This window comes from Ursus americanus, chromosome 14, assembly GCF_024610735.1.
Source record: "Ursus americanus isolate L20-20 chromosome 14, mUrsAme1.1.p, whole genome shotgun sequence".
Classification (NCBI taxonomy): Eukaryota; Metazoa; Chordata; class Mammalia; order Carnivora; family Ursidae; genus Ursus; species Ursus americanus.
Window position 1 is genome coordinate 44,196,058 of NC_142140.1, and position 13,641 is coordinate 44,209,698.

The following is a 13,641-nucleotide window of genomic DNA, read 5'->3' on the forward strand; positions in this document are numbered from 1 at the left end:
AGCTGCCGAGGATCCCAACTTTCTGATGAGGACTCGCTCAGTGGGCCAGGGCTGCCCAAGGTCACACAGCAAGGACAGATGCTTCCCAAGACCTGCTCTCCTAGCTGTGCCACAGCCTCCTGACTGAGGGGCTCAGCCAGGGTGGGATTAGCTTCGTGCCTGGAATTCCCCAGGGCCTCAAGTGGTCTCCTGGAGACCGACACCCACAGTGAGACCTTGACCTTCTTTGGGCAGGATCAGGGTGTCCTTCAAGGGGCCCCCACCTAGTGAAGGAGAAACCACCCCAGCACAGCAAGCTCACGGCCCTCCCCAGCGCCCCCTGGTTTCTGCTCTGAGGATCCTGGAACCAAAGACTAGGGCTCTGAGCCTGGATAAGAGGTAGAATTCCCTGCAGGTGGAATGAACCAACCGTATTATCCTGAGTCCTTCTGGGCACCCGATATCTGACTGCCATACCTCACCAAAAACATGGGGGGGGGGGGGGACGACGACACAAGAGACCTGTGTCTAACAAGGAAGGTGTGACAGGTTTAGGGGCCAAAACTTGTGGCCTGCAAGGCACCCCAAAACTCACAGCAGAGGGCCACCTGATGGGGCTGAAAACTGGGCCCTCCGTCTCTGGGACCCTGCCCGGGACAGCCCCTTGCTAGATGACGCCCTGGAGAGCTAAGTGGGCAGGAAAGCGCTTGGGGGTGTGGCCTTTGCCATTCCTGGGGCTCCCCTTCTGGGGAAAATCGGGTGCCTGGGACCCACTTCAAGAGAGGAGGACCCCTGCCCGAGCAGAGAACTCACGGCTTGGCTGTGCCCTTTTGAGTTCTGCAGGGCAGACAAAGAAAACAAGAGTGTCTGAGCACCTTGGTTTTCCCAAGGAGTTTATTTGGGCAGACCTGGAGCCGGGGGGGCTCTGCACCTAGAAGAAGGTGTTGGGCCTCTTGGTGGTGAAGCGTGGCTTGTGCTGGCGACGCAGGACCCGGTGGGGCAGTGGGAACTTGATCTTGGAGTCCTGTGATAAGGAGAATTGGGTGAGGGGGGGTAGAAGCCTCTCAACCTTGTCTTCCAGGGGCCACTGACGTGTGGCCACCCCCCACCGGGCTCCTGCGTCAAACCCAGCGCCTCCCCGCAGCTCCCAAGGCCGGGGGACCGGGGAGCAGCTGGGCCAGCTGCATGTTCCAGGGGAGCCCCCCTCGGCCAGACCCACCCAGCAGGGCCCCCAGCACACTCACGTGGAACTGCTTGACCGCTGGCCGGCGGCACTTGCTGGCAGCAATCTCCTCCACCTTCATGACCTGGATCGAGTGGGCCCGGGCACGGTGTCGTGCGCCCATGTCTCGGTCTACAGGGAAGGAGGTAGGACCAGTGTGTACCCCGGGCTCTGGAGCCTCTGGCCCCGGCAGGCACTGGCGTTATCGGGGCTGTAGAACCTCCAGATTCACTTCGAGGGGCACGGCCACAGCCCCCCAAAGGCGACGAGGTCCACCTGCTGTTAGCACCTCTGTTTAAACTGCTGCGATGAGAAACAGCAGTTCTTGGGCTGAGGTGCTGGGGTCTGGGCCCTGGGGCCACCTGGGGCCACTAGCGCCAGATCCCAACGGACAGGCCCGGGCTAGACTCTGGGTGGGGGATTATGTCTGCACAAGTGATGGACCCCAAAGGTCCACCTGCTGCCAGGTGCCAGAAAAGGATGTGCCTGGAGCATCCTCTCCCCTCCTGCCCTCTAGGCGCACACTCCTCTGCGTCCCCCATCACCACCCCTGGACTCCCCAACCCCCTTATCCCAGAAGCCTCTGGCATTTGTCCTGCCTCAGTCTGGAGGAAAGGGGGGCGCAGGCCGACTGGGCTGCAGACGCCTGCGAGAGGAATTTAAGGGGAGACTGGGTGTTGGCCCCGGCTCACAGCACTGGGTGACGGCGCCCGCGGTGGTCAGGTCCCGGTACTCTCGGTACATGTTGTGGGTGCCGCTGCGAGAGTCATAGCGCAGCCAGATGCCAAAGTTCTTCACCCGCAAGGGGGATTTCTCAAACACCTAGGTGCCAAAGACACTGGCTGCAGCAAGGGTGGCGAACAGGCTCCAACCCCGGCTCCGACCCTCACCGATCCTCTGCCCCAGGCCTCTCTTGTGCCTGTTTCCCAGTCCTTGAATCTCAGAGCACAGGAAGGCAATCTGCTGTCCTGGACAAATTCCCATGCCAACAGGAGGGTGTCCACAGCTGGCCAGGCCGGCACACTTCCCTCATGTGGACCACCAGCTCAACTCGTCCCAAACACTACTTGGGTCCCAAGACCATCTGGGCCCCAAAGCAGCTGATGCACAAAGTCCAGTGCCCATCACGGCGAATGTGCCCTGGTGACAGCACCTCTCCCCAGCTTATACATGAGGCCCAGCGAAGGTGCTGGCCTCGGCCAAGGTGTCTGAGCACGCCGGCCACACGCTGCCTGGGGCCCTCTCATCAGAGAAAGGGCACGGACGTAGCCATCCTATCCCAACCTAGGGCTTAAGCGAACAGACCAGGGGTTATGAAGTCTGGGAACTCTGGGGTGAGGAATAGCCCCCCCCCCCCCGGAAGGTGTAAATCCACGCCAAGTCCCACTCTATCCTCAGACACCCCATACCTGTCCACAGTAGACAATTTCCCCCGAAGACTTCTTCATCTTCTTCAGCTGAGACACAAAGTACCAGAAGCGGGACTTGGCGACGACATGATTAGGTGCAAAGATTCGCATCCGATACAGGGGTGGAGTGCGGCACTTGGGGGTGGGCAGGCAGCGCCCCACCACCTTGTACTCTCGCAGCTGAAACACAAACAGAGTCCTGACGCAACTGTGAAGATTCACCTTGCTCCCTTTCCCGAGCCTGGTGATAACTGCAATCAGGAGAGCGAAAACAGACTGTCCCATCACAGGGCATCCATGTGGAATCCCGGTGACTGGGTCATGACACTGTCCCATCCTTCCCAAAACAGGGATCGAGGGTGGGAAGAATTAAGATGTCTGGATACCCTTTGCCTTGGCTGAGGAAAGTTGGGCAGGGCTGTGAATCTCGCTATCCTTCCCTTTCTGTTCACTTCCCTGCAAAAAAGGCTGAAAGCTAAACCTGCAGGCTCCCTCCTCCACAGCACCTTTGCAGCTCACATCTTCCCAAAGCCCTCTTCCGCTCTGGGGCCCAAAGACAGGGACCAGCCTGGGACCTCACAGCCCACTCCAGGCAAGAACGAGGACAAGAATCCAGTTCCTTCCCTAGTCCAGCTACCATGGGACCTGCAGCTGCTTCAGTATTCCCAGCAGCAGTCCAAAGGGGTTTGGACTTCCCAGCAGACTCTCCCTGTTTACACAGATGCAAAGACAAAAATGTCAGCCAGGCCCAAACACTGCAATATTGTAGAAAGAACCCACCTTCGTAAATGACTCGCCATCATTTCACTAATATGGGAAGGAGGTTGCCCCAAATATCGCAAACTTGTCTCCTACTCCCACCTCTCAATGTGACTAATCAGCCCCGCGGACCACCTGTTCAGGGAGGGACTGATGTAGCTGGCCTCTTTCCCAGGTAGAAACTGAGGCTGGGGAGATGTTCAGGACCCACTCTGTTTCTCCCGAAGGCTTGCTCTTCCATCTCTGCGCCACAGCGCCCTCTGATTTTACCAAGCACTTGCCACAGCAATAAAGCTCCCCGTCTCAGCTCGGGTTTACAGTTTTCTTCTACTTTTCACAGCCCCGCCGGGAACCAAGAAATATTAACGTTTCGTCCCACCGTGACCACTTTGCAAATGGGGAAACCGAGACTTAGAAAATCGACGAAGTCCCGTGGCTCGAACGTCCAAGCCGCGCAACTTGTCCCTTCCCCTGGAAAGGAGACCCAGCCTCTCCGGAACCCGCGATCCCCCAACGGGCCGGGACCATGGCACCAGCCTCCCCCACGCGGCGCCCGCAATGGCCGCCATGTTGGCTACACCTGGGGGCGATGGCGCGCGGCGCTGCGGGACCCAACCAAGAGCGCGCTCCCGCTACGCGGCCCACGCCACCTGCCGGGGCCCCCGATTCGATCCGCACTGCAATCCCCGGCCCCCTACCCCGCCGCGCTCGCCTTACTGTGCCCGAGGCCTTCATGGCGTGCTCCTCCCTGCCGCCGCCACACGAGAAAGGAAGTGGCCGCCCTCGCGCAGCCGCTCACGAAGGCATCGTTGCCGGAAGTCCCGCCTCCTACAAGCAGCATGCTCATTGGTTTCTCGTTCCGACGCTCAACAGATTTGCTTTTTCATTGGCTCCAGGTCCACCAACCTTTCACAGCCCCTCCTTCCTCCGCAGAGAGACTACAATTCGTAAGAGTGAGCTCCCCTAGCCCCTCCCTTTCCAACATGGCCGTAAGGGAGCGTCCTGCGCGGCACGCTGGGAGTTGTAGGCACCCGGGGAGGTCTGGGTGGTAGTTTGAACATTCCACTTCCAGGGGACGCTCCTGTGTAGAATTTGTTTATTTCCTTACTGCTTTATATTGCATGAAATGACTATTTTCGGGTGTAATATTTTAATTACTTTAATTTTTTTGCTATATATATTTAATATTTTTTTATTTTAAGATTTAAATTTTTAAAAAAGATCTTTTATTTTTATTTTTTTTAAAGATTTTTTAAATTTATTTGACAGAGATAGAGACAGCCAGCGAGAGGGGGAACACAAGCAGGGGGAGAGGGAGAGGAAGAAGCAGGCTCATAGCAGAAGAGCCTGATGTGGGGCTCGATCCCAGATGGCCGGGATCACGCCCTGAGCCGAAGGCAGACGCTTAACTGCTGTGCCACCCAGGCGCCCCAATCTTTTTTTTTTTTAAAGATTTTATTTATTTGACAGAGAGAGAGAGACAGCCAGCGAGAGAGGAACACAAGCAGGGGGCGTGGGAGAGGAAGAAGCAGTCTCCCAGCAGAGGAGCCTGATGCGGGGGTCGATCCCAGGACTCTGGGATCACGCCCTGAGCGGAAGGCAGACGCTTAACGACTGAGCCACCCAGGCGCCCCAAGATTTAATTTTTTAAGTAATTTTGATACCCAAGATAGGGTTTGAAGTCACAACCCCCAGATCAAGAGTCTCATGCTCCACCCAGGAGCCAGTGAGGCTCTGGGACCCTAGTGCATTTTTTAAGTTATTTTCTTGGTGGTTGCTCTGGGGCTTAACGCATACATCTTAATTTAGAATGTACTTCAGATTTACACTGCTTGAATTTTAATAAGATTTAGAAATGTTACTCCTATAGAATTCACTTCCTCTTCCCCCTTTTGTCTCATTATTGTTATTGTGCTATTATTGTTATATGTATTGCATCTATATATGTTACAAACCTAACAATACAATGTTACAATTGTTACTTAAAATTGTAGGGTTGTTAAAGAATCTGAGAAAATAAAGGAAAGTAAGTATGTGTTTATAGAGTTTATTATATTAATTTTTTCCATTTGCATTTCTGGTTCTCTTTACACGTTTTTGTGGATTAGAGTTACTACCTGGTGTCATTTCCTTATTCCCATACTTTGCTCACCTCCTTTGTACTATTGTCAAATATATTGTTTTTCTACATGTTATGGGCCCCATGACACAATTAATAGATATTTTCATACAATGGCTTTTTAAATCAGTTAAGAGACCAAAAAATGCATTTGTGCTGCCTTTTATAATCACAGAATTATTTTTGTCTGTGGTCTGTCATTTTTCGCGAGTGTTAGAATTACTATCTAGGGTCTTTTCGCATTTGAAGAAGTCGAGAGCCAAACATGGGCAGGAAATGAGTTAGTCGGTGCCTTCTTGGGACATTTAGGTCTTGAAAAATCGGAAAATTGGTGGGAGAGGAGGATGAGGGATGAAGTGTAGTCAGGGGACCAGGCCTCCCTCCTCCCCGGCTCTGGCCCTTTCCCTGCTCAGGACAACAGTCAATAGACGACTCCATCCGAACGACGCTGCCACGAGTGTGCACCAGGTGGCAGCAGAGCTCTTGCCTTGGTTGCCGGACCGAGGAGCCTGGAAGCTGATGTGGGTGGGGCAGGCACAAGTTCATAACCCATAGATAATTCCCGGGCGCTTCGTCTCTTTGGGCCTGAGTTTCCCCATCCGTCAGATGAGGCTAATAATAGTCCACAGTTCCTGGGGTTATGAGATTTAAATACGCATAATATTTGGACTGGGGAGGCAGGGGCCCTAGCCCTGGAGCTGTGCTGTTCCAGCGTGCTTGAACAGCCCACGCTGGGCCTCAGTTTCCCCAGGCTGCAGGCAGGGAGTGGGAGAGTAGAAAGAGGTACCGCAAAATGAGAGCAGGCTGGCGGCACAAATCAAGTGCTGGGAGGGCCTCAGATGGGCCAGAGGAGAGGGAGCCAGGAGGGTAGGTGAGGAGAAGGGAAAGGAGAGCTCTAGGGAGAGGGAAGGAAGGGCCCCAGGCTCAGCCCCAGCCTTGGAGCCAGGCGCTTCTATCTCCAAGGCCTGGGTCAGGGTGACCCCCGCAGCTGGAGCGGAAGGAGGAACCCCGGGGGCGAGAGGGGGGTGTGTGTTGTCTAAAGTCTGTTAAGCTTTTTTTCCCCCTTTCTGGCTCTGCTTGGTGAGTGCTGCCGTGGCCCCTGCCTCTCCCCTGACCCTGCCTCCCACCCCCTCCCTCCCAGATGCCCAGCTCCTGGCTGCCCCTGCCCAGCCTCGGTGTAGCAGGGAGCCCAGCTAGTCAGCTGGTCCGGGCTAGGCGTCCCTTCGCCTCTGTCACTCACTACCATTCAATTAGCCCCAGCTGAGTTCCTGGTTGGCAAGGCCGCCCCTGGGCTCCCCAGCTTCCCAGTGTTTCTTCTTCCGCTGGACCTTGAAGGCGCCCTTTCTTAATCCAGGCTCCTGGGCCACACCTGGCCTCACCCCAGCCTGGAACAGCACCCTGGCGGTCACTGCCTGAGCTGCCCCGCCTTCCCCATCTGGGCTACCAGCACCTCCATCTTTCCAGGGCTCCACGCACTGGCCCAAGACTCTGCTCCCGTCCCTTTGTCCTGCAAACGCCACTCACTCCCCTGGACTCCAGATGCCACAAGACCCTAGCCCTGGCCTCCTGCCCCTCCTCTCCTGCCCCTCATCATTCATTCATTCATTCATTTGAGTACCTCCGTGTGCCAGGCACTGGGGACACAGCAGTGACCAGGACAACCAAGAGCTCCAGTCCTGCGAGAGCTGACACACTACTGGGAGAAACGGACAAAAACAAGAGAAATAAGAACAGGTACCACCGCAGAATGTGAGAAAAAGAAGCAGGAAGGGGGGAGGTCTCTGTAGGCTCCGTGCAACTATTGCCCCCCATCCCCAGCCAGGGACCAGACCCCATTTCCCTTTCCTCAGCCTCATGGGAGAAGCATCCTAGGGCATTGTGAGTAGGGGAAGCCAGCCATGCTGGAGGCTCTTCTTTCCCCATCAGTGGACCCTCCTGAGCCTGTTTCCCCACCCTGTACGGTGAGGGGGCGGGGAGGCAGGCTCACAGTCCACGCCTCTGGGGTGGGTGCAGGGATTAAATGGATTGCTCTGTGTGCAAAGCCATGGCGCACTGGTGAGCCCTTGATGTGTTTGCTCTTCTCGTGATCAATATGATTGCTTTGGTTCACAGTCAACTTCCGAACAGCAGCTCTCCTTATTCCTATTTCCTCTCCCATCCCATGTGCTTGCCTACGTTCCCTTTTTTGATTAAACACTCACCTTTCAACACTATTAACAAATACAAAGTTCAACAGGCATGAAAAGGTAAATGACAGCTATCTCCCTCTTTTGCCTACCATGGCTCCCCAGTGGCCACCACGGGAACAAGTTATATAATGACGTTTATGTTTCCCTGCAAAGGGTGTCCGCATCCTCATCATCTCTTTCTACACAAAGCAAAGCTTCCTGCCTGCCTGGGCAGGTGTGCACCTTGCTGTTTCCTTCGCCAAGTATCCCGGAGGTCTTCCCACATTGTCAGCATTGTACCGCCTCATTCTTTTGCACAGCTGCATAACGTTCAGTGCTGAGAATGGCCAGAGTTTATACAGCAAATGCCCTGTGGCTGGGCGTTTAGGTCGTTTGCAGCTGGCTGCTGGTACAAAGAGTGCCTTCATGAACGCATAGCCCTGTATAGTAGGCATCACTCCTGGCAGCTTCATTTGTTGGAAGGAAACTTGCTGGGTCCCAGGGCATTTTCTTTTTTTTTTTTTTTTTTTTTTTTTAAGATTTTATTTATTTATTCGACAGAGGGAGACAGCCAGCGAGAGAGGGAACACAAGCAGGGGGAGTGGGAGAGGAAGAAGCAGGCTCATAGCGGAAGAGCCTGATGTGGGACTCGATCCCGTAACACCGGGATCACGCCCTGAGCCGAAGGCAGACGATTAACCGCTGTGCCACCCAGGCGCCCCCCAGGGCATTTTCTTTAGCTCCCTCCTGATTCCCTCCATAGGGCTGGGCCATTTCCATCCCTGACGGCAGCAATGAGAATCCGTGCAGAAGACCCTGAAGTCTTCACACTTTTCATCTCTGTCAGTCTAACAGGTGGGAACCAGCCCCTTGTTATTCCTCCCCGCCCCCCCTTTTCAACTTTTTTTTAAAGCTTTTATTTATTTTTATTTGAGAGAAAGAGAGCATGTGTGCTCACAGAAGCAGGGAGAGACAGAGGGAGAGGGAGAAGGAGAGAGAGAAGCAGACTCCCCGCTGAGCAGGGAGCTTGATGAGGGGCTGGATCCCAGGACCTCCAGGATCATGACCTGAGCTGAAGGCATCTGCTTGACCTACTGAGCTACCCAGGTGCCCCCCTTTTCACCTGTCTTAAGTGTAATTGGAGTAGACGAAATTGCACATATGTTAAGTACATGCTTTGCGCAGTTTTGACAAGTTTGTAAATCTATGAAACCATGACCACAGTCAAGACGATAAACATGGATTATCACCCCCAACAGTGTCCTGAAGCCCTTCACAGCGCCCCCTTCTCTGCACTTTTCATTTCCAGGCAATCTGATCCGCTTTCTGTCACTGAGAACAGTTTGCATGTTCCAGAATGTTAATATGTAAGCTTCGTGCTTGGCTTCTTTCACTCAGCCTGATGGTTCTGAGATTGTTCCAAGTTGTTGCATGTATCAGTAGTTTGTTACCACTTTTTCTTTTTCTTTTAGAGAGAGAGAGTGTGCATGCGCCCTGGGCATGCGGGAGGGGGGGAGGGGACAGAGGGAGAGAGAGAATCTCAAGCAGACTCCACGCTCAGCACCAGCCTGATGCAGGGCGCACTCTCAGGACCCTGAGATCAAAAGTTGGATGCTTAACCAACTGAGCCACCCAGGCCCCCTGCCCCCACTTTTATTTATTTATTTTTTTTACCAAGTTGTATTGCACTGTATGGCTGGACCACAGGTTGCTCATCTATTCACCTGGATGAACATCTGAGTTGTTTTCAGTTTAGAACGATTACAAATAGGGCTGCCATGAATATGCATTTACAAGCCTTTGTATAGAGGTATGCTTTAATTTCTCTAAATACATAGGAGGAAAAAGGCTGGGTCCTACGGTAAGGGTGGGTTTAGCTTTAAGAAACTGCTGGACTGTTCACTACAGTGACGGCAGCATTTTGCGTGGCCACCAGCAGCACAGCCTGAACGCTCGTTATTGGCTGTCTTTGCTTTTGCCCATCCTGCGGGGTGGAAAGGGCTATCTCGCACGGGTTTAGATCTGCATGTACCTCAGGCTAATGACTTTGTGCATCTTTTCATGTGCTTGTTGGCCATTCATATATCCTCTTCGGTGAAATGTCTCCTCATATCTGTTGTCCATATTATTATTTTTAAAAAGATTTATTTATTTATTTTAGAGAGAGGGAGAGTTCAGGGGATAAGGGCAGAGGGAAACGGAGAGAGAATCCCAAGCAGGCTCTACACTCAGCACCAGCCCCACATGGGGCTTGATCCCATGACCCTGAGATCACAACCTGAGCCTAAACCAAGATTTGGACGCTTAATCGACTGCACCACCCAGGTGCCCCTGTTGTCCATATTCTAATTGAGTTGTCTTGTATTATTGAATTTTAAGGGTTATTTAGAGATTCGGGATATAGGTATTTTGTTTATTTAACATACACATTGTAAGTATTTTCTTCTGATTTGTATCTTGCCTTTCTGTTTTCTCAGTGATATCGTGGAAGAGCAGAACTTTTTTATTTTGATTAAGTCTAATTTATCTTTTTTTTTCCAGGTAAAAAAAAACATTGCCTGCCCAAAGTTAGCTAAGATTTCCTCCTATGTTGTTGTTGTTGTTGTTTTTCCTAGAAGTCTTATAGTTTTAGTTTTACATTCAGATCCATTATCCATTTTGAGTTAATTTTGTATATGGTGTGAGGTAAGGGTCAATGTTATTTTCTGCATGATGTCCAGTTGTTCTAACACCATTTGTTGAAAGGAACTTCCTTTCCTCCATTTAATTGCCTTAGTATCTGTGTTAAAAATCAACTGGCTAGGGGTGCCTGGGTGGCTCAGTTGGTTAAGTGTCTGCCTTTGGCTTGGGTCATGATCCCAGGGTCCTGGGATCTAGTCCTGCATCCAGCTCCTTGCTCAGCAGGGAGCCTGCTTCTCCCTCTGCCTGCCACTCCTCCTGTTTGTGTTCTCTCTCTGATAAACAAACAAACAAACAAACAAACAAATAAATAAATAAATAAAATCTTTTTTAAAAATTAGTTTGGTTATTCTTAGGTCCTTTGTAATTCTATATAAATTTTAAAATCAGTGCCAGTTTCTGGAAAAAAAAATCCTGCTGAATCAGAGATCAGTTTGGGAAGAACTGACATCTTAACAACACCGAGTCTGCCAATCTATGAACACGGTATATTTTTCAATTTATTTAGGTCTTCATGAATTTTGCTCAGTAATATCTGTAGTTTTTAGTGCAGAGGTCTTAGACTTCTCTTGATAGATTTACCCCTAGATATTTAATTTGTTTCGGTGCTGCTGCAAGTGGGATTTTTAAAAAATTTTCATTTTCTAATTGTTTGCTATTATATAAGAATTTATAATATATAAGAATTCAATTGAATTTTGCTTATTAACTTTTTAACCTGTGAACTTGCTGAATAAATTTATTAGTTCTAGTAGTTATCATAGATTCCCTTGGATTTTTTACATTATAAATAATCATATCATCTGCAAATAGGAAGAGTTTTACTTCCTCCTTTCCAATCTTTATACCTTTTATTTTTCTAGCCTCATTGTAATGACTACGGCCTCCAGAGGGATGCTGAATAGAAGTGGTGAAAATGGGCATCGTGGTCTTCTTTCTAATCTCAGCAGGAAACAATTCAGTCTTTCGCATTAAGTAAAATATTACCTTTAGCTTTTTTTGTAGATGCTTCTTATCAGTTTGAGGACATTTCCATTTACACCTTTGCTAAAAGTTTTTATGACTAGGTGTTGAATTTGGTCAAATCTTTTCCGTATCCGTTGAAATGATCATATGGTCTCGCTGTGCTTTAAATGTGCATTTCTCCTAATATGAGTGAGGCTGAGCATCTTTTTCTGTTTTTTTGTGTTTTTTTTAAAGATTTATTTATGTATTTTAGAGAGAGAGAGTGTGTGGGGCAGGGGGATGCGAGCAGGGGCAGTGGCAGAGGGAGAGAGGATGCAAGCAGATTTCCACACTGCGCGTGCAGACTGACACAGGGCTTGATCTCACAACCTTGAGATCATGACCTGAGCAGAAACCAAGAGTCGGATGCTTAACCAACTGTGCCACCCAGGCACTCCTCTTTTTCTGGGTTTAAGAGCCATTTGTGTTTTCATTTTCTGTGACTTCTGGGTTCATATCCTGCCAAGTTATTGGCATTTTCTCATTGTTTTCTAGGAGATGCTTGTATAATGAAGATATTTTATCCACCGTATGAGGTCCCATTTGTTTTCAGTTTCATTTGTTTATTCTTTGACTGTATTTATGAGCTTTTTGCCAGCAGAAAATTTGGGATGCTTACATCACTAATGTTTCCAATTTGTTCTTTTTTTTTTTTTTTTAAGATTTATGTATTTATTTGAAAGAGAGAGAGAAGGGGGGAGGGGCAGAGAGAAGAGGAGAGACAATCTCCAGTAGACTCCACGCGGAGTGTGGAACTTAATGTGGGGCTCGATCCCACGACCCCGAGATCATGACCTGAACTGAAACCGAGGGTCCGATGCTCAACCACTCAGCCACCAGGTGCCCCTCCAGTTTGTTCTTGAGCCAGTTTTCTGGGCTCTGCCTCCCTGAAACTTCCTGATGGAGCCTTCACATCCCCCTCTCTGGAGCTGAGGGTGTCCCCTTTGTCCTTACCCTGTTCCCTTCCTGCTCCTTCTCAAAATGCCACAGTGACGATCTGTCCTTCCTGGAGGGTTGGAGCCTCCGACTCAGGGCCAGGGTAGGGAGTCCTGTCTGCATTCCTCTCTGCTGAAGCCACCCAGGAAGTAAAAGAAAAATACTGCAGCTAAGTCCCTGTGCAGCACTTCCTGCCCCTAGCCCTCCGTGGCTCCCGCTGCACCGAGGTTACACTCGTACCCCTCCCTCCACCCACAAGGCCCCACGGATGCTTCCAAGCAAGTCTCAGAGCATTATGTCCCTAACACCCTGCCCTTCTCAAACCTGGTCCAGTCTCCCAGCCTTTGCTTGGGCTGTTCCCTCTGCGGGAACTCCCCACACCTCCAGATCACTCTTTGGCTAATCCCACTTTGTCCTTGGATTTCAGTATCAAAGTCATTTCCTCCAGAAAGCCCTCCCAGATTCAGGGCCTCTCCTAGCACCCTGAGGACCACTGAGATAATTATTTTTTTTTAAGTGTATTTATTTATTTAAGTAATCTCTACACCCAGTGTGGGACTCGAACTCACGACCTGGAGATCGGGAATTGCATGCTCTTCCTGCTGAGCCAGCCAAGCGCCCCTGGATATAGCTTAATATCATCTCTCCCACTAGACTGTCAGCTCCACCAGGCAGAGACTGGGTCAACTCTGGGAGGTCCCCGATAAGTGTCTGTGGGTCAACAAAATACATACACACCAAAGCCATTTTTGTGCCAGGACATGTGATGGGATTACGAGATGGAAGAGTCCTCTAAAATCTATTCCCCAAACTCTACTTTCTGGGGTAAGGACACTGGGCCAGGTCTCACCGGGATGCTGCCCTAGCCTCCTGCCTCCTCCACTCACGACAACTTCAGGAGCGTTAAAAAAATGACCAGACCTGACGCCTGTTCACCACTCTACTCCCCCAGTCCCTGACCTCTTACCTCTTCTTACCCCCTTCCTGCCTCCTCTCTGCTCAAAGTGCTGACCTCATTCCACCTCAGGGCCTTTGCACTTGAGCTGCCCTCCACCAGGAGTGCTCTTTCCTTGTCCTGCTTCAGATCCCGGCTCAATTAATCATGACCTCTGCACAGAGGTCCCCCCACTGCCACACCTACCACCCCCAGCCCCAGTCTGTGCCATCACCCTGCTTTTTCTTGTCATCCATAAGTAGTAATTGTTTCCCTGACAGACCAGAAGGTGAGGTGAGCCTGAAGGCAGGACTGGTCCGCCTGGTTTGCGCTCTTCCTGGGGCTGGGCATAGGGCATGGTGCACAGAAGGGGACCATTATTTGTCCTAGGGTCTCCTGGGAGAAATACCCTGAAGAACTTGACCTTTGTC

At 51.0% G+C, this 13,641-nt stretch overlaps 1 protein-coding gene and 1 non-coding gene across 2 annotated transcripts; both read right to left on the reverse strand.

Annotated features, from left to right (window-relative positions):
* Positions 1 to 845: 845 nt before the first annotated feature.
* On the reverse strand, positions 846 to 4,192 carry RPL18A (ribosomal protein L18a). The gene is made up of 5 exons (XM_045778734.2): positions 4,087 to 4,192; positions 2,611 to 2,790; positions 1,894 to 2,023; positions 1,224 to 1,333; positions 846 to 1,003 (listed from the first exon to the last, which is right to left on the reverse strand). Exons 1-5 carry the CDS (start codon positions 4,102 to 4,104, stop codon positions 911 to 913), a joined length of 531 nt encoding a protein of 176 aa, XP_045634690.1. The 5' UTR covers positions 4,105 to 4,192; the 3' UTR covers positions 846 to 910.
* On the reverse strand, positions 1,411 to 1,543 carry LOC123780089 (small nucleolar RNA SNORA68). Its single transcript, XR_006776323.1, has one exon. It is a non-coding gene; the product is annotated as a small nucleolar RNA SNORA68 (small nucleolar RNA).
* Positions 4,193 to 13,641: the final 9,449 nt, after the last annotated feature.

Excerpts from the sequence above, each read along its gene's own strand:
- RPL18A (XM_045778734.2), bottom strand. Across the intron at positions 2,024-2,610 it reads AAATTGTCTACTGTGGACAG|GTGTTTGAGAAATCCCCCTT; the intron begins GTATGGGGTGTC and ends TTTGGCACCTAG. Across the intron at positions 1,004-1,223 it reads CAGCGGTCAAGCAGTTCCAC|GACTCCAAGATCAAGTTCCC; the intron begins GTGAGTGTGCTG and ends TCCTTATCACAG.